The sequence below is a fragment of the Peromyscus leucopus genome, chromosome 12, assembly GCF_004664715.2.
Source record: "Peromyscus leucopus breed LL Stock chromosome 12, UCI_PerLeu_2.1, whole genome shotgun sequence".
Classification (NCBI taxonomy): domain Eukaryota; kingdom Metazoa; phylum Chordata; class Mammalia; order Rodentia; family Cricetidae; genus Peromyscus; species Peromyscus leucopus.
Genome location: NC_051073.1, coordinates 39,993,970 through 40,020,480, shown reverse-complemented (window position 1 = coordinate 40,020,480; position 26,511 = coordinate 39,993,970). Strand labels below are relative to the sequence as shown.

Here is a 26,511-nt window from a genome sequence, read left to right as displayed (position 1 = left end):
TTTGGGACAGTTAACAAAAGGAGTGATGAGCGCTCATCCCATGAGGTCAGGAAGGAAGGGAAGCACAAGGTACTGTCGCCATAAAGAAGACTACCCAGTGCAGCAGGATCCTCTACGGGGCCTCGGCTGGGACGAGGCCATCAGAGGAGAAACTGGTGCCAGCAGAATGACATGCACAGCTGTTTAACTGCACTGTGCTGGTTTACCGTCAGTTTGGGCACCCGTGCACTGGGTATATTAGTTGTTTAACTGACTGTGCTGGTGCTGGTTTACCGTCAGTTTGGGCACCCGTGCACTGGGTGTATTGGATGGTAACATGGGGAGAACCTGGGAAAGGGGACATGGGAATTATCTACACTATTTCTGCAAAAATTGGGCATGTTGGAAACTGTTTCAAATTAAAAAGTCGAATCAAGTAAGTGGACAAGGCCGCTGTATTTATTATCTGCCAGTACCAGGCACACTTGCTCTCTCTAGTTTTGTGGGCCACACTGTGTGCCGAGACCATACTTCACCGAGGGAATGGAGGCGTCAGACGGCACCTGACAGGCACAGAGATATGAAGAGACATAAATAACACACACTGTGCTTCCAGCTTCCCTTCAAGCTATGACGAAAGACCCAGCAGGCATCTGTCTCCCCATGGCGGGATCCCTTCCAGCTGATCTGCCTGACAAGGGCTGTGAGCTGATAGCTCACTTTTCTCTGTCTGAGCTGACCAATCAGAAATGAGGGAAGAGGGGCTCATCCCAGGCCACCAAAAGCACTTACAACCCTGAGCCCTCTCCCGGTTGGGGGTAGGTGGGGAATGGACTTTTGGTTTCCAGATCCCCTAACCACTTGCAGGAAGTCTACTTCTGAGCTATACCTCAGCCGTCACGCTTAGTTTACCAACTTGCTCCACAGGCACCATCTCGTGGTCTCTTTGACAGTTGTGTGAGGTAGCATTTCCATTTTGGAGCCTCTAAGAAAGACTGAAGCTCAGAGAAAGAAGTGGCTCCGGTTTATTTCCTGTCTCCTGCGTAGTCAAAGCAGAGAAGAAGAAAAACTCAGTCGGCTCAACAAAGACAACACACACACAAGGCAGAGCTTCTTTATTGTGTGAGGGCATGAGCCGGAGGACAGCTGTCAAAGAATCCCCAGGACACATTCTCAGTGATCCACCGGGTGACGGATGCAGTTCACATCATTACATCACGGTAGGTAGTTACTGAGCACTTGCAGGATGTTGGCAGCTGGACACTTCACCAGGACCCAGGCTTAGAAAAGGCCCAGCTTCAAGGACTCTGACTTGCATAGGCTAAATACTCCCATATCTAGAAGCTCAAAAACTTCTTTTCTTATCTAAATGAGAGGAAAAAAAGAACAATAGAAAGGTTATGATCACACGAAAGTAGTCCTAGTGAACAAAGTCTACATCAGTGCATGGCGAATCAAAAGTCCACTGCTCAGGTGTTCATACAGCTGCCAGAATCAGAGAGGCAAAGTCTACACGTGGGGCTCCAGGTGTTCATACAGCTGCCATGGCCAGAATCAGAGAGGGCAAAGTCCACACCTGGGGCTCCAGGTGTTCATACAGCTGCCATGGCCAGAATCAGAGAGGGCAAAGTCCACATCTGGGACTCCAGGTGTTCATACAGCTGCCATGGCCAGAATCAGAGAGGGCTAGGTCCACATCTGGGGCCCCAGATGTTCATACAGCTGTTATGGCCAGAATGAGAGTGGGCAAAAGTCCTGTGCATGTTGATTCAGAGTTGAGAGTCACATAAGTAAAGGAAGAGTACTATGTAAAACACCAGTGCCATTAAAGGGCCTTTACGTTTGCATCCATACAAAAGAAAATGCCACAGCAATGTTCAAGGACTCCAAAGTGCTTTTTGTAACCCAGATTTTCATGCAAGGATCCAATAAAGGATTGACTGCCTTGTGATCATTGTTAATGGCATGAACATAACAAAGATATCTATGATACAGAAGACAAATGTGTAGCTTGGTCTGTTTGAGGGGCCCCTGGCAGCAGGATCAGGATTTATACCTGGTGCATGAGCTGGCTTTTTGGAGGCCATTACCTATGTTGGGACACCTTGCACAGCCTTGATGCAGGGGGTGGGGATTGGGCCTGCCTCAACTGAATGTACCAGGCTTTGCTGACTCCCATGGGAGGCCTTACCCTTTTGGTAGAGGGGATTGGGAGGGGAGGCTGGGGGGAGGAGTGGGAGGAGGGAGGAGAGGGGGATCTATGGTTGATATGTAAAATGAATACAAATGTTTTTTAAAATAAAAAAATGTAAAAACTGATGATAAATTTCTGACACTGTTATAGTGGATTACTCACATTTAACATTATAATAGAAACTATAAAACCTGGCCTTGTGTCTGACATATAACTAGTTAAAAAAAGGCTATTCACGGAGGCACAGTGTACCCCATTTTGTGTGTGTGTGTGTGTGTGTGTGTGTGTGCGTGCACACATGTGTGCATGTGCCAATGGTTTTTAAACTTGATGCTTAATACAACTCGTCAATCAATTATAATGAACTTTGTTCAGTCTGGGAAAGTAGTTTTATGTGGTAAATTAACTCACAGCACGTTTTAGAGACATAATCCCAAGCCTCTTTGATAGTGACTGGCATGATTTATCCTGAGGGGTGATTGACAGCCTTATTTATTATTACATAACTCCCTCCCCACACATATTAGATTAGATTGAAAAATTGTTCCATGATAACAGGGTGGGTGGCAAAATCAAATTTCTATATCATGAGGGCAATGAGCTATTTTTCATAAATATACAGTGAGCTGTGTGGTACCCACAAAGGCATCCAGTCATTCAGTTTGAATCCATTGAGACACAGAAACCCTCCACACAAAATGAAAACATCTTTGTAAATCATGTAAGTAGGTTTTGTGGGGATCTGAAGAAGCCAACCAGGAGGCGGCCTCTCTTTCCCTGATTTGCCCGAAAATGTCCATGTAAGAATAAAGGGCCGAGATGGCCGTCCGTGAGGAGGGAGAGGCAGAGGAAAAAGGCAAATCCTCCAGATCGTCGAGCTGCTTTGAAGTACAGACGTCCTAGTGGGGCAGGAGCCATAGCCATTTAGAGGGCAACCAAACGGACTGTATACTACACATGGAAAGGATACAGTTATGTGTAAGCGGATGAGATGGTTCTATAATGGTTACCTCAGTGTTGAAGACAGAAATTATTTCCAAAGCTAGAATGTGCTGGCTCCCCATGCCAAAGACTTTATTACTGTGTTTGAACTTAAGTTCAAATTGGAAAAAAAAAGATGAAAGACAACAGCTGATTACACAGTACCTCGGGAATGTCCATCATTCTCCTTAGCTTCTGATCTCTCCAGTTCCAGTCGAAAACCAGAAACTTTAAGGGGTTCAAATTAAGGCCATCTGAAAGACACAGCGAGAGTCGTGGTAGTAAAGACCTCACGACGTAAGCCTATTAAAATGGTTTTCATCCTCCTGGTTGCCCCGCTCTCCGGCCTCTCCCCCAGCAATGAACCTCTGCACACTGACGCTTGCTTGATGGGAACCAAATGCAGCAATCTGACACATGCAGCTGTACCGCTGCTTCTGAGGACAGAGAAGCCACCCTGCTCAAGTCTGTCAACACTCAGGTGTGAAAGTCGGAGGCTGGGGTCTCCTTCCTGACAGGGATTTGAGAAGCCAGGGCAAGTGGGCCGGCCTTGAGGAGTTGAAGCACCAGAGTCTGCATGAGTCTGAGGAGGTGGGGGGAAGGATGCTGATGGGGCTACCCGATGATGAGGCTGGCAAATCACGTTAGCATTACACCCACTCTGCTGCTTGGTTTACCTCGAATTACTGCACGTGAAGGCTGGAGGAGACCCAGGACCGTTGGTCCTCAGGTCCTGAAAGGTGGGCACAAATCTGGCTCCTGCAGTTGTTGCACGCCATGCTTGGAAACGGTGTCTGAAGCTCCCCCGATGCAGCTGTTCCCCACAGCCTCCCCCTCTCCAGCACTTCCCTCTCCGCCCCAGGTAATCATAATACCTTGTGTTTACACCCCTCACTGGAACTACGCTAGCAAACCGGGAAAGGGAAACAAGTTGACAGTCCCCCTGTAAAGGAGACGCAGAGCTGTGGAGTGCAAGCAGAGAAGTCTCCTCTTTACCCACAGCTGTCAAACACGCCCTGACAAGACAGCTTTCTCTCTGTGATGTCCCAGTTAAGAAAACTACCAGGAGCTTAAAGGTACTCCAACGACGACCACTGTGTTATGCATAATTTTAAAAGACTGGATAAAATCCAAGTATCCCATACTAAAAGTATTGCAGACGGACAATGTAATACATAGATATTGCAAATGAGCAGTAAATCAATTTCCTGAGAAGGAAAATCCCCTTAAGGTATAAATATACATATTATAAATGAGGTGTATATATTATATTTATAATATAAAGTCTCTCTATATGTATACATACAAAACAAATACACTGTAACCATGTGGAATGTTACATGATCTCTGCTTCATAAAAATACATACTTGCATATAAAAAAGACAGAAAGGCAGTATACCCATTATAATTAACTAGAAATTATCTCTAAAGTAACTTATTTTTTATCCTCATCTTAGGTTAAGAAGTTTATTGAGTGTGTGCATGTGTGTATGTGTGCATGCCTGCAGGCCAAGGAGAGCGTATGGAGGCCAGGGAACAATTCTGAGGAGTCAGCCCTCCCTTCCACCCGCTGTGGTCCAGGAATCCAAATGGAGACCTCAGGCTGGTGGCAAGCACCCTGACCCACTTGGCCAGCTCACCTGCCCCTTCTCTATCTTCTTGCAGTTCTCACAGGCCCAGAGCCAGAACATTTCCTTAATTACTAAATTAAAACACCACCATTCTGAAGATAGTTTTACAGATCCCAGTGTCACGGGATGTCTTTCATGTCTGGACACTCTCCGTACATACTGAAAATATAAGCACTGTGTTGAGAATATAAAATGTGCTCATATGTGTTAAGAACATAGAAGCAGTTATGTGACTGCTCTAGCTTTGACAGAACCTCAGTTCCCAGAGTGCTGGGGCTATCTTTACAAACACCTTCCATGCACCCTAACACTGTGGCTAATATGCTTTAAACTATCCAATCAGATTCAGAAGTAAAAGCTTTCATTAATACCACATAAAAAAATCAACAGCCCAACATTATTTTTCCACATAAAACAGGCTGTCAAATAGAGTTTTCCCAACTGTAGAAATCTACTCAACAGCTTGGACGGCTTCTTTCTGTCTCCCTCCCTTCCTTCCTCTCTGCTTCTATTTGAAACCTAAAAAGGGCCTATTTGTAGGTGGTGGGGGAAACTGGGTAACATAGAAAAAGTCCTGGGTCCCAGAAGGGGTGAGCTGAATCTTGAGCTGAGTGCTGTTGGGGAGTCACGGACCAACCCGAGAATCTCTCCCTGGCCTCTCCCAGTGCCCATACAATCTCCTCAAATCTGCATCACTTAGAAAGAACAGACTTGGTACCTAATACCTGCTTCCTAATTCCAATGCCTTCCTATGTCCATAAGACAAGCACCCGGTATCAAGAAACCCCCGGGGTGGTGGTGGTGGTGGGGAAAGCTCTGGAATGAAGAAGCCCTGGCCTGAGACCATGGGTGGAGTCAATCTTTTGAGGCTCTGTTTTCTTTTATAAAAATTAAGAGTCCTAGCCAGCCAAGGATGCTGTGGGTACCAGTTAGAAAGTACACAAAAGGATGTCCAGCATAACACCAATTATAAGTAGAAATTTAAAAAATGTTGGGGACCCATCAGGGACCTTCAGTGTCTTAATTCTTTGCCATTTACACAGAACTCTGCAGTCAGTGGGTTTAATTAGCTGTAGGTTATTGTCACCTGAAGAAGAATGCCAGGCATTTTAGATGTTGTTTCCTGAGTTACAATATTGCTGAAGATGTTACTTTGACATATACAAAATAATTCAGGATTGGAGCCAGACAGAAGACAAAGTCACATTACTGTATTAAGCAATTTGAAAATGAAGAACGAAATCAATAAATCTGAATCAGCCTTTGGGCTCAGGTCTGTGACTTCAGCTGCTCTGGGGGCTTAGGGAAGACCCCAAGATCAAGGCCAGCCTTGGCAGCTTAATGAGATTGCATCTCAAAGTACAAAGTAAAAAGAGTGCTGGTGATCCAGTGCTAGAGACTTGTCTAGCATGGGTATGGTCCTAGATTCAATCTCCAGCACCTCAAAAACACCTCAGACCCTCAAACCTAAAGGTCTGGCCAAGAACAGGTAATACGATTACCAGCAGGCTTTTAGGCTTCTGGCTTGAGGAAGTTGGCAAACTATTAAAACCTCCCAGGAATTCTGGAATACTTACTGTATAGAGCATTAAAAGGGAAATGTGCTTGGGAGGAATATTCAGGAATATCTCTGTATCATCTATAGAAATGGTGTTTTCATTTCAGCACACTTATTATCCCATCATAACTAGGATGGGAGTCTCTGAGAACCAAGCCTCAATTTCCTGAGAAGGAAATATTCATCATAGCGGACTCTACCAATTCCAAGGACTGCTAATGGGTGGTAAAGGCTGCATGGATTCACTCAGCTGCTCAGAGCCACTGGAATCTGAATGTGTTTAGTTGGGCAAACGCATTTCAGTGGGCCACGGTCCTTGTCGTTCCCCATAGCACTGTTCAAACTGGCTGGCTTCTGAGATCAAAGGCTGAGTTGAGTTTCTCACTGGGCGATTTACAGAGGTCTGTTTTTCTTCTTGTAAAAAAGCACTCCAAATGTGCTTCCTAAACTCACATGGGGGCAAAGTAAACGGCTAGCTATGACCAGAATTCTCACCCTCCTCATTTCATACCTTGTTTAACAAGTTCTTTGATTCTCCCTGGAGTTCCCACACCCAGGTGTATCACACGCTTCTCCAGCAACTTTACCTGCTCCTGGACCTGGAGGAGAAGAAAGAAAAGGCAGAATCATTAAGAAAATATAATCACAGGCCACTTTAGAGCATTTTATCTCTATGTAAAAAAATCAAAAAGCAAACAGGGCCACTTGTGTTTGGGACTAAGGACTTGGGACAAAAGAAGAACTTTTGTTTTTTAGAACACTGGTCAATGGCCAAGGAATTGGGAATCAGACCTCAGCGTCTATTCAGGAATAGAGCGAGGCAGCGGCAGTGGCTGCAGTGGCCAGGGTGGCAATGGAGAGGCACAGAATGCAGAGAAAACTCGTGTAGTTGTTAAATCTGTCCCCTCAGGAGTGGATAAGAGAAAGCGATTTCTAGGGAGATTAGAAGAGGCTGAATGGGAGTGCTGAGGTCTTCCGATGCCATTATGGACCACTTACCTCTCTTATCAGAACTACAGGCCCTTGCTTACCTTTATATGCTTTGCAAATAATTTCATAACTTTGGCGTCTCCTTTAAATGCTGTCAGTGACCTAATGAAAAGGAGTATTAATTAATTCATTGAGTAGATTATGATAATTTACTCATTTAAGAATTCACTATTTACAAGTTATAGTTTATCGTTCAAAAGACTGTTGTAAATGTGTACAGTTACGCTTGTATCTACACACAAAAAGATCATTAGGCAAGTCTCTCTGCTGTGAAGCTGGAGTGGGCTTTCAGGCTGACGTGTGTGAAATCACTCAAGAGGCTGAGGCAGGAGGACTGTGGTGAGTTCGAGACCAGTCTACACGGCATAGCAAGACACTATTCAAAAGAGAAAAAAAAAAAAATCAGAAATGGGGAAAGGCTTTTGCTCAGGTATGTAGCTACGTGTCCTTCTAAGTCAAACGCAAGGCCAGACACTTCGGTTTCTATGAAAATTCAAACACATGCATCTGCAGTTCTCTATAGATGTAACCAACCGTCTTATTAAATAAGAAACACAGAAATAATGCAAAGAGAAAGCCGAGAGTCAGAGCTCAGAGCTAAAATCTCACCCTTCGCCTGCAGTGTCCCTTCCTGGAGACTTTATTTTTCTTTTCGTCTATTTAAAGTTTTTTGTTCTGCCTTCTCATTGGTTGCAAACCAACAGTGACTGCTCGTCACTGTCTGATGTACAGCCCCCTAGGTCTTAAGGCATATGTCTCCAATGCTGGCTATATCCCTGAACACACAGAGATCTATGGGATTAAAGGCGTGTGCCACCACCGCCACACTCTTGCTATGGCTCTAATAGCTCTGACCCCCGGACAACTTTATTTATTAACATACACTCAAAATCACATTTCAGTACAATTAGATTACCACCACAGTTCTCTAAACAGAATTTCTGTGTTTCAGGTATCTGGCAGAGAATTTTCCATGCAGTTTTACATAATCTCAAAAAAACAAAAACCAAAAACCAAAAAGCCCAGAAAGAAAAAACAGAAACAACAAAACTGGTTACAAGAGGAAGTCTCAGAGCAGTGGGGTCCGCCTGTGATCTGGGGGAGCCCAGTCATCTGAAAGACTGTTGGGGTGTCCAGACAGAGAACCACAGGATGAGCGCACCAGGGAGGAGGGCAGAACATTCCCTCCCCCCACTTTCCATATTGTAGACTGAACTTCTCTGTAAAATTTCATACATGAAAATATTGCAGCCTAAAGGAAAGAAGGAAGGGAGGGAAGGAGGAAGGAAGGAAAAAAGACATGGGACAGTAGATCTTGATCCTGAGAGGAGGTGTGAATCATGCATGAGAGAAGTGATTCTTTAGGTGGCAGCTGTGAGGACTGAGGGGCACTACAGACCTGAGAAGGTCAGTTATTATGCCAATTGCTAAGATGTGAGATTACAAATCCAGTGTTGAGACTTTATTTTTGGAGAAGTCAAGCGTCTAGGTTTTTAGATATGCAATGTATTAAAAATCCATCCATCCATCCATCCATCCATCCACCCACCCACCCACCCACCCACCCATCCTTCATTCTAAATGGAGTCTTGCTATATACCCGAGACGGTCTTGAACTTGTTATGCATGCTGTCCTCAAATTTGCAATCCTCCCCTTGCTGCCACTCCCAAGTGCTGGGATTGCATGCATGCAGCAATATGCTCAGTTTCATTTCAACATTTTAGGGCCAAAATGCTATTGAGTAGACTCATCCTTGGGTTGTTGACTTATAACATCTGTATGTAGGTGAGGTAGTCCATTCAGTTCTAGGTATTCAACAATTTGGATCTATCTACTTCAATTCAGATGATCAGTTCTGAGAGTCAAGGCTGCTCTGTTTGGTACCTTAGAGGAAAGGTTTTATAAGGACTGTTTGTAGACAGTAGGCCCCCAGAGTCTACAAACAGTTGCTCTATGAATAGCCAGGTTACACCATCTCCCCATTATTTTATTTGATAGATGACATTAATGACAGTGCCAATATGTCACCCTGGGGTCATTTTTGATTTTTGAACTTAAACTCACAGAATGCCAGGGATCTGTGAACTGACCTTTCCAAACACATTCTGTCCTCAGAAGTTGGGACCATCTCTACAACCTAACAAGGCTTTATGGAAGAGATCATGAACACCACTTCCAGTTGGCTTCATCTGATTTTTTTGATGTTTATTGTTTTCTTTTTAACCATCTGTTTTTCATTTTGGTGTATTTCTGTGTATCACCTAAAATTCTGTTTTGAGTTAAAGTGGGTATAATGAACAAGTAAGTTTTTAGTTAAGATTTAGAGTTATACTTAAGATGGGGTATTACTTTCCTTTATGTCATTATATTTTGAGAAATAATGTTGACCAGGAGGAAGCTATTGATACACAAAATAGCAAAATATGCGATCCAATTTCTATTGCAAATGAGTTCTTAATTACACATAAGCATTCTCCATGGCAGGGTTAACAAGGGAAACAGCAAGACTTATGGCTGTCAAGAGAACGGATGTCCTTACAGTAGGATTATTAAACATTGGTCCTTGGGCTGGCTCAGACCACCCTTTGCAATTCATTTAACCTTGAAATGGATCATAATGTATCTGGGCACAGCTGGTAAATGAAGTGTGACGACACAGTGCTTTTATACCCCTTAGGAAGGAATTTATAAAAGCTCGAATCAACATGACAACTTGTTTTTAAGAGGTCACATGTAGGCCAACTTCTCTCCCATTAGCATCTCAGCTTCCAGTGGGTCTGTAGTCGTCCTGTCTCAAATTCAGAGAAGTTGGTGTGAAATGCTCTGATTTCAGGGCCAACAAGTACCCAGGTAAACAGGAGTACTGAAGATCAGTTATGTTCAGAGCAGACGAACTTGAAAGGAACATTTTGCTTTACTGGAGGGTGTGGGGTATGAGTTCATGTGTGTGCTGAGGTGGAGAAAGCAGAATGTGAAGGGATAGTAAAGTTTAACAACTACTTTTCTAAAGTCATGATTAGATTAGTTCATCTAGAAAAACAGATGTTAAATCGCCACGAAGTCTATATCCTTGCACCTCAGGGTACTTGACAAAGCTCCTGTTTCAAGACAGACTTCCTTTGTTTTGTCTGCTGTCAAAGCCTGGTTCCCAGACAGGGCTTTCCCTGTAAATGCCACCCTACTCTGTCTGTTCTCTCAGTGTTACACAGACCCAGTGGAAGAGTTTTTTGTTTATTCTACAAAAGCAGCAAGTGGGCATGCCTGTGAAAGTGCTTAATAATGTGTCAACTTATCTTTACGATAGAATTTTTTCCCTTTAAGTTTTTGGTCCATTTGGAATTTATCTTGGTAGAAGGAGTGAGATGGGAATCCAACTCTATTTTTCTGGATGGCTACTCAGTTCAGCACGACGGCTGAAAATCCATCTTCCTCTGCTGATTTCTTCTTTGTCAACTTTCCCGTGTACTACGTTTTCACAGGCATCTGGGTCTGCTTCCTCCCTTTCACTTCTGGCCTGCCCATCCCTGCTGCCTGTCCTGCACGTGACAGACCCAGAGGCTTTGAACAGCTGAGACTGTAACACATGTATTGCAGTCTGAAAGGGACAGTGAGCGCCTCTTCTCAGTGGCCTTTAAAACCCTTTGTCGGTCGTTTTTAGTTGTATGTTTTCGTAAAAGTTTAAAACTAGTTTATCTGGTTAAAAAAAAACAAATTTTCTTAGAGTTTTACTCGGAAACCTGTGAAATTTGTAGATGACCCTAAGCAAAGCAGGCATATTTACAACACTGAGTCTCAAGAGTATGGTACTCACGTTAATGAAAGAGCTTTTCCAGCCCATGATGTTTTCTTTACATAGGTTTAGACAGTTTATTTATTCCCTGGTATTCTGCCTTCCCTTGTTCCTATTTTGAGTCAGAGCATCTCTCCCACTTGCTTGCTGCTGTTGGCTAGTGTGGCCTTGTTGCTCTTACCCCTGCCCTGCACAATGTGTTTCCCCACACAGCAGTGTAGGTGTGCCTTCCAAATGGCTCACAGCGCTCCTCTGCCCCACATCCTTCCATGGCTCCTGCTTCAGGGCTCTCTGCTGCACACTTGGAAGTCTACCTCTGACTTGAGGTCAAGAAAGCTATGCGGCTCTGTCATTTACTTCATCTGAGTCTCTGCTCTCAAGTCATCCCTTAAAAAAAGAATCCTCCTCCGCGTCCATCTCGTTTGCATGCCTTATTTTCTTTAGATAACGCATCACTATTTAGGATACTGTCATGCATACTTACTTGGTTACTCTCAGCTTCTCCAACAGAACGTGAATCTCATGGGGTGGGGACTCTGTTTTACTTATTGCACATAGAATACATAGGTTGGGACTCTGTTTTACTTATTGCACACAGAATATACAGGTTGGCATGTATTAGAAAACACTCAGGAGACCTTACTGCTGATACGGACCTGATGAGTTCCAGGGCTCGCACAGCAGAGCTGCAGAGGATCAGCATCAGAACCGACTTCTTCTCGCCGTGGGTCTTCCGAAGTTTGACCCACTTAGGACAGACTGAAAGATAGATCACAAAAACTGTAGGGAAGACAGTAAAATAGTGCTGCGGATATTGGATACTCTCCAATTATTTATCTGTAAGTGCTTAAGAAAACAAACAAGCACGGATTGTTATTACATTTTCTGCTATTTTGGATACCAGATTAAACTTACGTTTAATGCTCAAAGACACTGTTGACTAAGGGTAATTCTGATTCGATCATGTTAGATTTTAGTTTGGCTTAGCCTTTTGTTTGTTTAAAGACAGGATCTCAGTGCAGAGCCCTAGCTGGCCTGGAACTCATAGACATCCACTAGTCTGGGGTTAGAGACATGGGTCACCATACCCGGCCCATGTTAAATTTTAAAGAGACATCCAGCATGATCTAAAATGGAACTGACCATAAATAATACTTCAAATTCATAATTATGTTTATTCAGTAGGCTTAGAATTCTAATATTTTCAAGTTTTTATGCCAGGATAGTATTTGTATTATAATCCAGGTTTATATTTATGAAGTTAAATTCTGAGAAGTGTTTAATAAGCACAAATTGGGTATCATCATAACACAGAGAGGCTGACAGAAGAATGTCGAATCGCTCTATGTAAGTTATGGTATTGCTGAAAACAAGTAAATGATATTTTAGTATGAATAACCTAGTTTGTTTCTGGTTATACACAATACAAACTAAAGTATCAAATCAGATTGGCCGTAATAGCTAGGTCTGAATCTGAACATGTCAACAGAAGTTCTCCCAGCTATTAGAAATCACATGGCTCAGTTTCTTGATCTTTCAGGTAAAAGGGTCAAGTTCAAGGAGGACTGGAGGCTCTGGGCTAGGACATCACTTTCCAGATTCCTAGACGAACACATCCAAACATTATAACACCTAAATTCCCAAAGCCAGCGCAAAACGGGAATACATTTAAACATTAAACTGACATAAAATAATGAGCATCACAATAATGAGCCTATAATCTCAGCATGTGAGAAGCTGAGGCAGGGGAATAGACCACTCTGGCCTACAATAGTACAACTGAGGAAAAAAAAAAACATGCAACACTAAATCCCTCTCCACTTAAGCTAGAAGCTCAATTTTACATGTAGTGCATGCTATCTATCTATCTATCTATCTATCTATCTCTATCTATCTATCTATCTATCTATCTATCTATCTATCTATCTATCTATCATCTATATCTATCAACCGATCTATCTATCTATCTATCTATCTGTCTGTCTGTCTGTCTGTCTGTCTCTGTCTATCTCCACATTAAATAAACTTGCAATATAGATGTATTTAATTTAGAGAGATTAACCTTATGTATTTGGGCCTTTTAGTCCCCCTCTGTAGCTCAGGTTAGTCTTGAATAAGTGTTGATTTTCCTGCTTCAGTCTCCTGAGCATGCCGGGATTATGGATGTACTGACATACCTGACTTAAAGCCTGTTCTTTTGTGGAATAATGACCTGGTGAATAATTTTTTAAATATCAGACTTTACTTACTTTCTTTTAGGTATGAAGAGAGACTGTGAGTCAAATCATTGGCCTTGAGGAAACAGGAGTCTAGAAATATGAGAAACATGCTTTGCTAAGAACTTTGCAAGCACACAGTCAAAACAGATTAAATGTGAATGATGAATTCTTGAATGAGTTATAAAGCGTGAGTGGCTTGGAGGCTCATTATTTGAAGTGTTATTTAAAAATAATAGCAGTAGCAATAACAGACTTTTTATTTTTTCACTTAAAATATTTTATTTCTAATTTTACATTTTTACCTAAAATGTAATTATATCACTTCTCCCTCCTCCTCTCTCCTTCTAGCTAAGCCCCACATTCTCTCCGCCAACCCCTCCCATACCCCCCACTCTCAAATTGGTAGCACCTTTTTCTATTGTTATCGTGGCACACACATATCCACACAAGTACAGAAATATAACCTGTTGAGTACATTTTGTTGTTTGTGTATACGTGAGGATGACCAGTGTGCACTGGATAACCTGGGCTCATCCCTGGGATAGGAACTTTTAACTCTAGAGCAGGGAAGTAAAAGCTCTGCATATCGTCTACAGATAGGTGAAGCATCTTTACATTTGAAATCTATGACTGAGGCAGTGTGCAGAGGCCAGGTGTAAGTGGCTGAGAAATTCATGAGAGAACCTCAAATCCATTAGTTACCTAGAAGAGCAAACCGAAAGAGCATGGGGAGCAGTCAGCAGGATGGCAAATGTTAGAAGCTGTGCAATAACAATAAGAGTTACTACTAATAATAATAGTAAGAGTTACAGAGGATGTGGGGTGATGGTAACATTTACCAACGGAAGGCAGAATTGTCAACTGCTAAACTTATTTTGGAAAGTAATAATATTAAGATTATATACTCTGTGATTCCCTGGTTTATTTTCTGGGTGAACAATGGAAAGAAATTGTTGGGTGTCCTGTAAATGGATGCACAAAAAAGATTAATTTTGGCAAAATCTATGATCTTGAGATGTGGGAAGCCATACACGTGTCCACATCTGGGAAAAGGGGTGAGCGCTTTGTGGCAGATGAAAGAAGTGGAACACTATGTAGCATCTCTAAGCAATGACAAAGCCACCTCTGGCATATCTGGAAAAAGTGTGAAGAAACAGAGTGAGAGGCTCTGCAAATGTAATTTCTAAAAATAAAAATACATATCCAAATGGCATATGAGAATGCATACATAAAAATGTGTAGCAACTATTTAAATACTTACGAGGAAAGGAAATATAATATAGATTTGGAAAGAATGGGGATAATGTATCAAAATATAACAATTCAGCCTAGCTGTAAAATACAACACAACACATCAAAATAAAACAGGTCCTCTGCTGACCACCGATTACGCAACAATATTAACTCTGAGTCGAATCATTTACTCTGAGCCTGAGATATATAAAAAAGTAACATTATGGTTATCAACTCAATTCCTTCTATAAGAAAAAGTTTCTGTGTAAACATAGGGTGTTAGGGAGTGAACTATTACTGAATGCAGTATGATTTAATGTAGTGATACATATAATACATATAACTCATATTACGTAATACTTTCAGAGTTGTTGCTTCAGTAGAGGCAGGGAGCCTTTGATGGCCTTTACAGTTACAATTCTCCCAGCTGAGACAGGGTCAGGCTCATCTGGAGCACTTTATACAAAACAGTGACAACAAGAATGGACTCTACTAGGCTAAGTCCCTGAGGGTGGCTTGTGTTTCTTTGGAGGAGACTCCTGGGTGAGTTGGTTGCAGCTGGGCTGCAGGCACAGGGTCACTGATCTAAACCAAACCAGCCCTCAGGAGACAGTAGAGGTTAATTAGCTCCAGGTGCCTTTGGTCTGGAAATCTCTAATTAAGTTCCCATGTGTAACATGCTAGCAGTATACAGCAAAATTAATGGTAATTAAGAGGACATGTTCCTGCCCTTCAGACACAAACAGCCTCAGATTAAAATCTAGTCAGACACTCAACCAACTGATTAGGAACAATACTTTATAACTGACATCCCTTTCTTTAACTTATTCCAGATAACAAATGGCATCATCTATTTCTTCAGCCAGCATGGTTACTATCCCTGGAGGCTGGTCTTGGTCTTGGTGAGGTGACTAGGGTCTTTTCTATGAAATCTTCTAATGATGCCTTAATTGACTATGTCTCAGAGAAGTCATCTATTAGCTAATAACAAAGCCTGTTCTTTCTAGCTGTTTTCAACACACTTCCTCCCCACAAAAGAAAAAAAAAAAACATGAGCCCATGATCTTACTCAGTTATGTTATGGGGCTTAAATATAACAAGAATATAATACAAACTTATTATGGAACTCGGATGATCCCAAGGGCTTCTTATAACCGTTAGCTCTCAACAATTCTACATAGAGTCAAGGTTTATGATGTTCTCTGAGATCACAGAATAGCAGAATGTCCTTCACAAATCCTTCCAGGGCTCAAGTTACATGCTCATGAGAAACTAGAAGAGGAAACTGAGTCACAGTAAAAACTGGCCATCAGCCTCAGCTTGAGCAGAGGATTTGTGACACCACTCAGCTCCTGCCACAGAGCAGCCAGGATACAGCTCTCACACTGGAGGAGCAGCCCTCTGGGCTCAGTAAACTTTAGATTCCAGATCCTGTTCACATCCAAGTGCATGCCTCCAGTTCCCTCAAGGGCAACTGTCTTGGAAAAGAACAGACAGGGGGCACTCCTGCTGCTAATCCCAAAGAGCACTTCAAAAAATAGCACAGAAGAATTATAACTATGCAGGGAACAGGCTGTTCTTCAGCTTCTCAAGCTTCTAGAAAGCATAGAGCTGTAATGGAAAGTCAGCTACTGTTGACTTCTTCCCAAAGCAGCGCTGGCCGTCTCCAGTAGTCTCTAAATAGCTTATCTGGAGCAGTGGTGCCAAAGCTCTCAGGGTTTGCTCTCAGGATAACATCTGTTTTCTCCTGTCCTTGCCCAGGAACCTCACAGATGCGTCAGAATCTAAAAGCTCGGAGTAGGGACTGTATTTTTGCAGTATCTTCTAGATTCTAAATGAGGTACTGGACCTCAAACTATAGCGGTATCCATGAAATGCAGAATTCTATGACTACGTTTGGCTAGTTGGCTTGAAAGAGACTTGGGTACAACCCGAATACAACTCTAAAACTGAAACCACGCCACTACAAAAACACAGCTAAAATGCTTATTAAAAAAAACCTTGGTTTTTGGAGATAGGGTGTTTATTCTATAGTTTAGGCTGGACTCACACTTGCTGTGATCCTTCTGCCTCAGGCTCCTGAGTTCTGGGATTTAGGACCTAGCTTAACAGGCTTCCTAAGCTAAAATTCTTATTTATAAAAGAAGGGTCAACAAAGTTTCACACCAATACTTTTCAATGTGTGAAGTGTCCTTATGTGAGTTTAATATCTATCTTCATTAGAGACATTTACTCTGTGAAGGGTCTGCTAAAATTGTGTACTGAACAGTTAATCTTCCCAGGAAAAGATAACGTACATGCACAAATCTAGTATTCAATTCAGCAAATACCTTTTTTAGTATCCCAAATAAATCACTAAGAGTTACAAAGTATTAGGTGGCGGGAAGAGGATTATGAGCAGGGAAAATGTATAAATTCTGCCAGTAGAGATACTGATAAAACAGTAGACGAGAATGGACCTTGTCCGTTCCCGGTCCTCAGGACAACCCAAGCCCAGCTGTACCTGGTAGGTTCAGCTCTTCTAACTCAATCACAGACCGACGGCCACTGTAATGGTCCTTGACAAGCTGCTGAAGGTCTCCAGGGCTCCCCGGTTTGGGTTCTGATTTTGCAAGAATATCAGAAATTTTCTTCTAAAACAAGAGAAGAAAAAAAAAAGTAGAACACTAGATTTTAGAATGGCGTGTGGCATAGGTTCATTTCTCTGGCATTTAAACAGAAAGTAGCTTTTGGTGATAGCTGAGTGGGAAACCTTCTTGCATACTTCTTAGACATAGTGAGTGCTTGAAAAATGAAGAAATGATCTAAAGGGCTCCTTGTAATGTCTGGTCTGCATCTTTCAGAAGTGAAAATTTTGCATTCAGCTCAGTAGGGTATGTTTCTGTTAAAGGTCATGTTGCTATGGAAACTTCTCTTTTACTCCTAAATGATCTGTACTCTTGAAAGAGCAGAATTTTGAGAACTTCTTGTATAACCTGCCTTTTAGGTGGCAAGTCTCAGACTGAACTTCTGCAGACTAAGCTGAGCACAGGTACTCACTGGAAAGTGGACCCGATGCTACTGAGTCTCCTGGTTTAGGAGGCGATCCCAAGGCCCCAAGGGAACACAAAAGAAGAGATGTCCCAGGAGATACTTTCTCTCATCTCTTTTGATGTGGGCACATTGTATAGAACTTTTATTTAATGTATACAATTCGTGGAAGCACAATTGTCCATTTTTGTCATAAACTCCCTTACTTCCTTCTAATGTTTCTCCAAAGACCCAGAAAGAGTGATTCCTACCGACTCCCTGACTCCCAGTGTCAGAACTACTCAAGGTTCCATCAAAGATATCAATCTAACATTGTCACCATGGGGAAATGTTAGCATGACCTCAGCCAAGCTTGAACCTCTGGAACCTAAGGCTCCTCAAGGCCCCGTGTGACTGAATTAATCAAAGTGAAGTTAAAAAGGCACTTCTTTAAGGGCTTGCCAAACCTCAGCCAATTTGGCATGTCCTACCTTTCTATTTGGCCATTTTTGAGGAAAGAAAACATACGTATGCGCACTCCTTTCTGAATGCTTGCTGTTAAATAGCTAACTGGTTGGACCCTCTTTTCTCTCACCCCAATCATTTCCTCAGCCGACTTCAGCAGCAGACCTTGCTTGACCTGGAGAAAAGTACACTGCTGTTCTCACAGCGGCTGTAGAGGGAAAAGCTGAGTCTGCATAGGAGCAGCAGCGTCTCCTCTGTGCAAAGAGCCATTACTTAAGAGGAAGGGGAGCATTTGCCTTGAATTGTGGCCTGAATTAGAGTTAGAAATGCTCGACAGTGCCTTCCTCTGCTTGTTTTCTTTTTGTCATTACTTTTGTGTGTAAGGCTTAAAGCTGGAATGGCTAGGGAGAGGGAAATGGATTTTCTTGGATAAAGCGGAGGAGTGAGTGTCAGAGAAGCTTTGGGCTCTGTCTAGATTAGAATCTATGTGTGATGCCACAGTGAAAACCCAGTGGGCAAGAAAGCAAGCACTTGGTGTTTCACATGATTGACATGGGAGTCAGGAAAGTGTAGTTTTCGTTCCCTAAAGAAAACTTATTCCTAGAAACCTTAGGGAAGTTAACAGATCTCACTGAAACTTACAATTTCTGAATCTCTTAGTTGGGGACTGAAGTAACTTCAGGTAAGTATGGTATATAAAAATGTCACCGAAGCCACAAGTGTCCATACCCCTGTAACAAACTGTTCCTGGTACCTTTTTCCACTTCCTGGTCTTCCGGGCTTCCTCTTTTGTTTCCTTTGGTTGTGTCAAGAAACACTCTGTAGGCTGTAATGAAATATAAATGAGAAAACGTTCATCTTTGCAGGAGGAAGTGTCAATGGACGTTATGAATCCCAAAGCATTTTCTGCCGGGCACAAACTCCTCGGAGTACCTTGGTAACGTTCCACAGAGATGCTGGAAGGCCCACTGGAGATCTGTTATGCGGCAGCTGAGCCGACAGAATTTGAGAAAGTCAGAAAGTACAGATGACGTAAGACTGGAAAAATCTTTGAACAGAGATCAAAATGTGTGAGTGAGTGAGTGTATACATGTGCTTGAAGTGTGCAGATTATTAGAGATGGAAGCCAGTGGCGGGTTTGTAAAATGCAGGCAGAAATAGACGCGCTTAAAATGATGATGTGGCAAGGCAGTCCATGACCGACTGAAGTTTTCCATGAGCTGCCCGTCTCAAGCCTGCACTTCCGAGCAGCGCTGTTTGCAGTACCCGCTCCTTCGCTCTTTTCAACATCAGAGAAAATCCAAAGTAGGATGTGTTTACTTACGCTTTTACAAAACCATCTGTGCCAGCCAGCTGTACCCATGGAGTCACTGCAACCTGACCACAGAATAAACGTGCTTGCTAACGGTCTGAAAACAGGCCCCCCACACTCTAGCACCCAGAGTGATTGATTTGCCAGTGGCCCTGAGCCCCCCAAGGACCCTACATAGCTTCGTGCTATTTTTAAGCTGAGTTTTGTTCTTTAAGGTAGAAAAGCAGGAAATTTGGACTACAACTTTGATTTATAAAATGGAATGTGCAGGTTCCACATGTATTAATCATAAGCAGCAAAATAAAATGTTTCCTGCGCTGGATCTTTATGCAACATTTCATGCAGGTTGCCAAGAAAGATGTAAAATGGAAGTAGAAAGTTAGATTCATTCCAAGTAGAGGATATCTGTTTAGCCAGCCAGTCACCAGCAGCAGCCTTGTATCTACGGCTCTGCTCAAAATGATTGTAGATGAATCTTTTTAAGAAGGCGAGCAGATTAAAGCCAGGCATGGTGGCACACACCTTTAATCCCAGCAGGAGAAGCAGAGGCAGGTGGATCTCTGTGAGTTTGAGACCAGCCTAGTCTATATAGTGGGTTCCAGGACAGCAAGAGCTATACAGTGAGACCCTGTCTACAACAACAACAACAACAACAACAACAACAACAACAACAACAAGAAAACCTGAAGATTAGGAATGCCTACAGCCTCAAATCAAAGAAGGATACAATGGTCCTTAACTTCTTTAAGACACTGGGCCAACAACAACATTGTTTAGACATTGTTTCAGGCAGTAGGGTAGATTAAAATAACATGGGAATCTTTCATTCTTAGCTTCTTTACAGTTTAAACAAAAAACCTGTGAAGACCATTTGCCTTGCAGCTTAAGAAAATAAAGATACTGTCTTTCTTACTTAGAAAGTTAAGCTGCCTTGTGGATTTAGATTCATGTCCATTTAATGTTGGTACATGCCAGTAAGAAACTGGGCCAAGGCCGCTAATATGTCACAGGAGATGCCAGATGGCCATAAGCCTCTAATTACAGAACAAGGAAGCATTGAGCTCTTCCTTCTGAGGCAAAGGTCTGGATGCAATTAGCAGAGTCCCTAAAGCACATGTTGGAGCCAGGCCTATAACCAACGCCTGGGAGGCCGAGGCAGGAAGACTGCCATGAGGTAGTGAATGAAAGAAAGGAAGGAAGAGGAGGCCATGACTACTCCTAAAGGATGGGGAGTTCAACTGTAGCGAGAGGGGAGAAAGCAGGCCAAGGGAAGAGTCCAGGCTGATCATGGCCAGCAGACTAAACTGGACCCTGAGGGGAGAGATGGGGGGTGGGGTGGGGAAGCAAGAGAGGCAGCCTAGGCCAGGAGACCAAGAGACCAGTGCAGCCAAGACCACTGAGTTTCATATCTAGGGATCAGGCTAGGGGAAAGGAAGCCAAGTCCAGCCCCTGGGAGGGAGAGGTTTAGGGTAGGGGATGGAGTGAGGAGTGGGGAGAAGAGCCATAGGAGAGGAAGGGGGGAGGAGGCAGGCAGAGAAACAGACAGAGACAGAAAGACCTTATCTCAAAACAACAACAAAGACAACCAAACCAACCCTGCCCCCTCCTCCCCAATTCTAGTATTAGTTTTGTTAACTAATGAAGGTTCTGGGGAAGCTGATGTAGACACCTATTTTGTTTTCTTACTTAGCATATGGAGCTATTCTCTACAAGAAGGTTTTGTTGTACCCAGAGTCCCCCAAAGACCACCAAGAGACTGAGTCCAATGCAAAAGTAAAGAATCTTTTTACTACGAGTTAACTCAGGACTCTCCGTCGTCCGTCTGATGCAGCAGCAGAGCAGAGGCCCTGAGTAGCAATGGGGCAGGGTTTTTAAAGCAAGGAGGCCTGGGGTGTACAGACTACACAGGAACAGACTCAGGATTGGTTTATGCTGGTGGCAACCATGTTAATAACTTTTAATTGGCTAGGGTTAGTTGGGAGTTATAGTTATCCATTTTGGGGCAGGCCTGGACAAATCCTAGGCTTTGTCCTTGAGCTGCCATGGAGGCTGGCTGGCCTAGCACATACTGACTGTGGGGCTGACTCAGTGGCCCAGGCTCTGTCCTTGAGCTGCCATGGGGGCTGGCTGGCCTCACACATACACATTGACCCATGCACATAGCTCTCAGTTGGTGAGGGGTCCAAGACAGTAAACAACTGGCTGAACCTTGAGCAGTCAGAGTACGTGCAGAAAGGGAGCTACTGCAAAGACTATGTCTTTTGTTCACGGCCCTCCCAGAAACTGCTTGTTCAAGTCTCAGGAAAGTGAAATTGAGGCCTGATCTCTGTGAGAAGACTGAGCAGCCTGTTATGGCATCTGCCTGGTCCTTTCAGGTTTAATGTGCTGATTACAGGTTTTTGGGTTTAAAAGATGATTAATTCAAACATGACATGAGTTAAACCTAAACATGAACTCACTTATTAAGGGTACGGGCTCTTCAATTTTGGAGTTAAAAATAAAAATGCAATTCTGAATTGCTAACTTTAGCCTGCTGTCTTCTAACAGTCGCTGTCTACCCTTGTAGATAGCACAGACAATATGGCAGACACAGACTAGCCACTCACCACTTCTAGAAGTTAGTCCCATAGGACGAGACCTAAAAACCATAAATGATGTCCTGTCTTTGTAGTAGTCTTAAATATGTAGTCTGAAGAATCATGTGGATTCAGTATACACAAGAACAGAAATCTTTTAAAGACAGGGTCTTGCTATCTAGCCTGGTAGGCCTGGACTCACTCTATAGTCCAGGCTGTCCTCAATCTCACAGAGATCCTCCTGCCTCTACCTCCCAGGTACTGGGAGTAAAGGCGTGCACTACCATACCCAGCTAAATACAGCTTTTAAGCATTTATGACACAATTAATTCTCAATTTCTTAAGTATTAAATACACATGCTTGAAGACTGCTTCTCACAGCAAATCAATCTCAAAATGAAGAAGGTTGGAAAAGTATACACCTATAAAGTCCAAGACACCAGAAAAGGCAACTTTGGTGCAAAAATTTCAAACCTATTTTGGAAAATGGAGAAAGTGGAAAGTGGTTCAGGCTGGGTGGAGGTGGAAACTAACATTGAATGAGACTGACCTGATGGGCTGTGAAGAAGCCCAGTACTTGAAGGGGTCCAAGGAAGTTTACAGCTAGAACAAATTTTCTCCTGACCCCATTCTCATTCTGTTCTAATCTCCTACCCTGGAAGCCAGGCAAACATCCCATTACTGCTTCCTTTCCCTGGTCCTTCCTGCCAAGGGGCTCTTCTCTGGGCAGATGAGGTTGTCTAGCAAGGGAAAGCACAGAGCTTGGGGCTTTCCACCCTTTCCCACCGCCATGGCATACTTGTGCACTATTCCCTTTTTTCCTCTGCATGAGATAGGGTCTAGTGGTGTAGCTCAGGCTGGCCCAGAACACAAAATTTTCCCTTTTCTACCTCCCAAGCACTGGGATTAGAGGCGAATATCACCACACTTGGCTCTAGATAGACTACTGAATCTTTACTTGGAAGAACATGAATGGGCAGAGGGAAATGCTGCAAGAAAGTGACATTTGGGGGTTTTGAAAATAAAGTTTGTGACTATCATTTTCTCAATAGTTACACTAATTAAAAAATGCTCTAAATTTTTTTTTTTTAAAAGAGGATTGTTCTTCAATACAAACAAAGCTAAGGTTAACTAGACATTTAAATAAAGTCCCTGATATGGGAGCCAAAGACATTACTGAAAAAGAAGTAATATCAAATAGTAAGGAAAGAACGTGCAAAAGAACAATAATTGGAGAATGCCCTTCCAGGACTAAAGGAAACCTTTTAGAACAAAAGCTCCTCAGAAAGTATGGTACAATGAATAAGAGGAGAACTTCACACTGTGGAGCATCATTGTGGAATTTAGGAAAATTGTGGATAAAGAAAAGATTCTAAGAATTTACAAAAGGAAAATTAAATGCAAAACACAAAGGATCAGCTCTGAGCGTGTGGTTTCAGCAAGGTTTCCTGGATTGTCTTATCACCTGCAACTCTCAGGGTGATACACAGCATTCTCTCCACTGATGCTAGCCAGGAGAGCTGGTCCAGCTGTGAGGAGAGGGAGGGAGGGAGGGATCAAGGGGTTACAAATGATTATGCATGGGAGCTGTGGAAAGTTGGGATCAGGATGGGAAAGGTGAACGTCCACTATAGTACACATCATGGTAACCTCACAGGGCCTCCTTCACCTTTAACCAGAGCCCTAGGACCATCCAGCAGAAAGCTCATCCCATTCTGTCCCAAGGTGCATTCACAGTATTACTGTGACTATTCACAGTAATCAGTTGGCTCTATCCACAAACCACAGGTGACCACCACAGGGAAAAAGGCGGAGGGCAAACAGCATGGACTTTTCTCTTGACAGGTGGTGCACGGAGGAGGTGGCCACTGAGAGATGAGGCAGTTGGCACAGACTGAGAATGCTTCCCACATGACTGATCACCACTGAGGACTGGAAACATTTACACTCTTTCTTTATTACTTCTCTTTCCTACTGGTGCTGTATCTTTTCTGTCAAGTCACCTCCTGTAAGTGTATGGGGAGGAGGTATCAAGCAGTATAGCCTGCTTGAGCGCTATGACAAAATTACAGAAACAGAGGAGTTAGGAAGAGGAGATTATTCACCCAGCCCACAGCCTTTTCAACGGTTTGGTATAATGCGTGAAGAAGCCAGATGGTTCCTGGAGAATGGCCATGGATGACAGAGAGCTAAATAAGGTAGCTCTCACATCCTGACACTACTCACCTTTAATCTTTCTACTGAACAATAGATAGAAGTGATAAGAGTCTTTCCATGCTGCATCAGACTTTGTTAAAGTATTTTTTTTTTATTAGCTACTGGATTCCAAGACTAATTTCTAGTCACTTTTAGTGGTCAACACTGGACCTTTATAGTATTCTCAAGGTTGCCTTCCCAGTCCCATGTCTTGAGGTGGTAGCCCTGGACTTTGTTACCTTGCCCACATCCTATAAAAATGTTTCATTATTTAGATGACTACAGTGGTTTGAATGAAATGCCCCCTGGATGCTTGGTACCCAGTTGGTGTCACTGTTGGGAGAAGTGTGGCTTTGATGGAGAAAGTGTGTCACTGTGGCGAGCCTTTGGGGTTTAAAAGCCTCCTGACATTCCCAGTGCTCTTTCTCTATACTTTGTGCTGTTGTTATAGATGGGAGCTTTTAGCATCTGACTCTAGATGTCATGCCTGCCTGCTGCTCTGCCCTGACATCTGGATTCTAGCCCTCTGGAACCTTAAGCCAAAATAAACACGTTTTCTTATAAGTTGCCTCGTTCATAGTGTTTTATCACAGCAACAGAAAAGTAACTAATACAGTGACATAATGTGAACCTTTGAATATTTCACAGGTTTAGAATAGCATTTAAAAGATGTGTTATACCTAAAAGAATAGGAGATGAATCCACACCAGTGCAAAGGCCGGGCACAGCTGTGAGAGTCTGGGGATTACTATTGTCTGATAACATGTGTATGATACCTGACAAAATTACTAGAAAAAGAGAGTCTTACCACAGCCTGTGTGTGCCTGTAGATGTAAAAGAGCTGCAGCTATTCTTGGGGCTTCTGGAATTCTCATACCCCTCCTTGCCCAAATTTCCCATCCTCTGAAAACTCAATAATGAGAGGTACCCCGTGCGGCTGTGATAAAAATGCTCAAGAGGCTTTTGAGCAGGTTAAGGTCCTTCTACGACAGGCACACATCTGTATGTCCTACTGCCAATGTCCGTTCATGTGAGAGGTTACCAGACCCTCAGAAAGCTACATACGGGGCCGTGGAAAACAACCAGAGCAAATGGTTCCAACAGGCTTCTAATCTCAGGCGTGGGCAGGGGCAGGAACTCTGGAGACAATGCTAGGGAAGCAACTGCTGCCTCTCTACAGAGCTTTACAACAGGAAGACTCCACCACTGGCCCCACCTTAGTGACAATAAGACCAGCTGATCCAGTAAGGTTTGGATTGAAGGCCCGTGGCAAAGACTTTTCTGAGATGGCACAGAATCAAATCCTACGATGGTGGCATGCATATATATATATTATAGCAACATGGTGTAGTATCTACAAGCTCTGTCACCAATGCCATGCAGGTTGTATTGGGGCCAGTGTCCTTTCAAGCCACTGAGCTCCCTCTGAGCTAAGCTACATGCAGTATTAGAGAGGAGATCACTCATCTCTGCAGATGCCTGTTACATGGATTGTATGAGTAGGAGCATAAAACAGGAATGGGTAGCTATGGCAATGCAAGTGATCACAGACACCACATGGATAGAAAAAGGAGAAGGCAAAAGTAGCCAGTGTGCTGATTACAGAGCAATATGGGTAGTAGTAATTGCTGAGAGTTGGCTGGGATAACACATACTAACAGTTGGACTGCACTTAGAGACTTCAATTTATGACTTACCTAACGGGAAAAGGAGAACTGTCAGGTTCTGAGTTGGCCATCATGAGAACAACAGATGTAAAAGGAAATACATACCAGAGTTCAGCAGGAATCAGACCCTCTGGCAGTTTTCCACATGGAAGCCAACAGCCCATTGATTTCTCCTGGAAACCAGGAAGCAGATGCCCTTGCCGAAGTATGAGCCAGTTGCCCTCAGGTGCTACTAGAGGCTGCTCACTGGGCTCATGTAAAGTCTGGTCACAAGAGGGACAACATGGGATGGTGTCTTACTTAGTGTCCCATTGCTGTGAAGAGACACCATGACCAAGGCAACTCTTATGAAAGAAAGCACTTAATTGGGGGCTTGCTCACAGTTTCAGAGGTTTAGTCCATGATCATCATGGCTGAGGACATGGTGACAGGCAGGTGCTGGTGCTTTAACTGAAAACTACATCCTGATCCATAAGCTGCAGGTTGGGGAGGGAGAAAGGAAAGGAAAGAGAGAGGCAGAAGGTGGACAGACAGAGAGACAAGACAGAGAGACAGAGACTGGGACTGGTTGGGGCTTTTGAAACCTCCATGACCACCCCCAGGACACACTTCCTGTAACAAGGCCATGTGCCCCCCAATCTCTCTCAAATATTGCCATCTGAGAGAGTCACTATCACAGTGACTGGGTATTCAAATGTATGAGCCTATT

At 43.2% G+C, this 26,511-nt stretch overlaps 1 protein-coding gene across 4 annotated transcripts in view; it reads right to left on the bottom strand.

The window, feature by feature from the left end:
- Positions 1-1,072: 1,072 nt before the first annotated feature.
- Cmss1 (cms1 ribosomal small subunit homolog) overlaps positions 1,073-26,511 on the bottom strand; it is a 315,309-nt gene continuing 289,870 nt past the window's right edge. For all 4 annotated transcript variants that reach the window (XM_028867532.2, XM_037209675.1, XM_028867533.2 and 1 more), the window contains exons 3-10: positions 18,806-18,877; positions 17,081-17,210; positions 13,375-13,434; positions 11,782-11,884; positions 7,376-7,436; positions 6,856-6,943; positions 3,320-3,408; positions 1,073-1,344 (exon numbers count right to left, since the gene is read on the bottom strand). In XM_028867532.2, the coding sequence (XP_028723365.1) occupies positions 1,261-1,344; positions 3,320-3,408; positions 6,856-6,943; positions 7,376-7,436; positions 11,782-11,884; positions 13,375-13,434; positions 17,081-17,210; positions 18,806-18,877 (687 nt within the window). In that variant the 3' untranslated portion in view covers positions 1,073-1,260. The remainder of the gene's footprint in view (positions 1,345-3,319; positions 3,409-6,855; positions 6,944-7,375; positions 7,437-11,781; positions 11,885-13,374; positions 13,435-17,080; positions 17,211-18,805; positions 18,878-26,511) is intronic.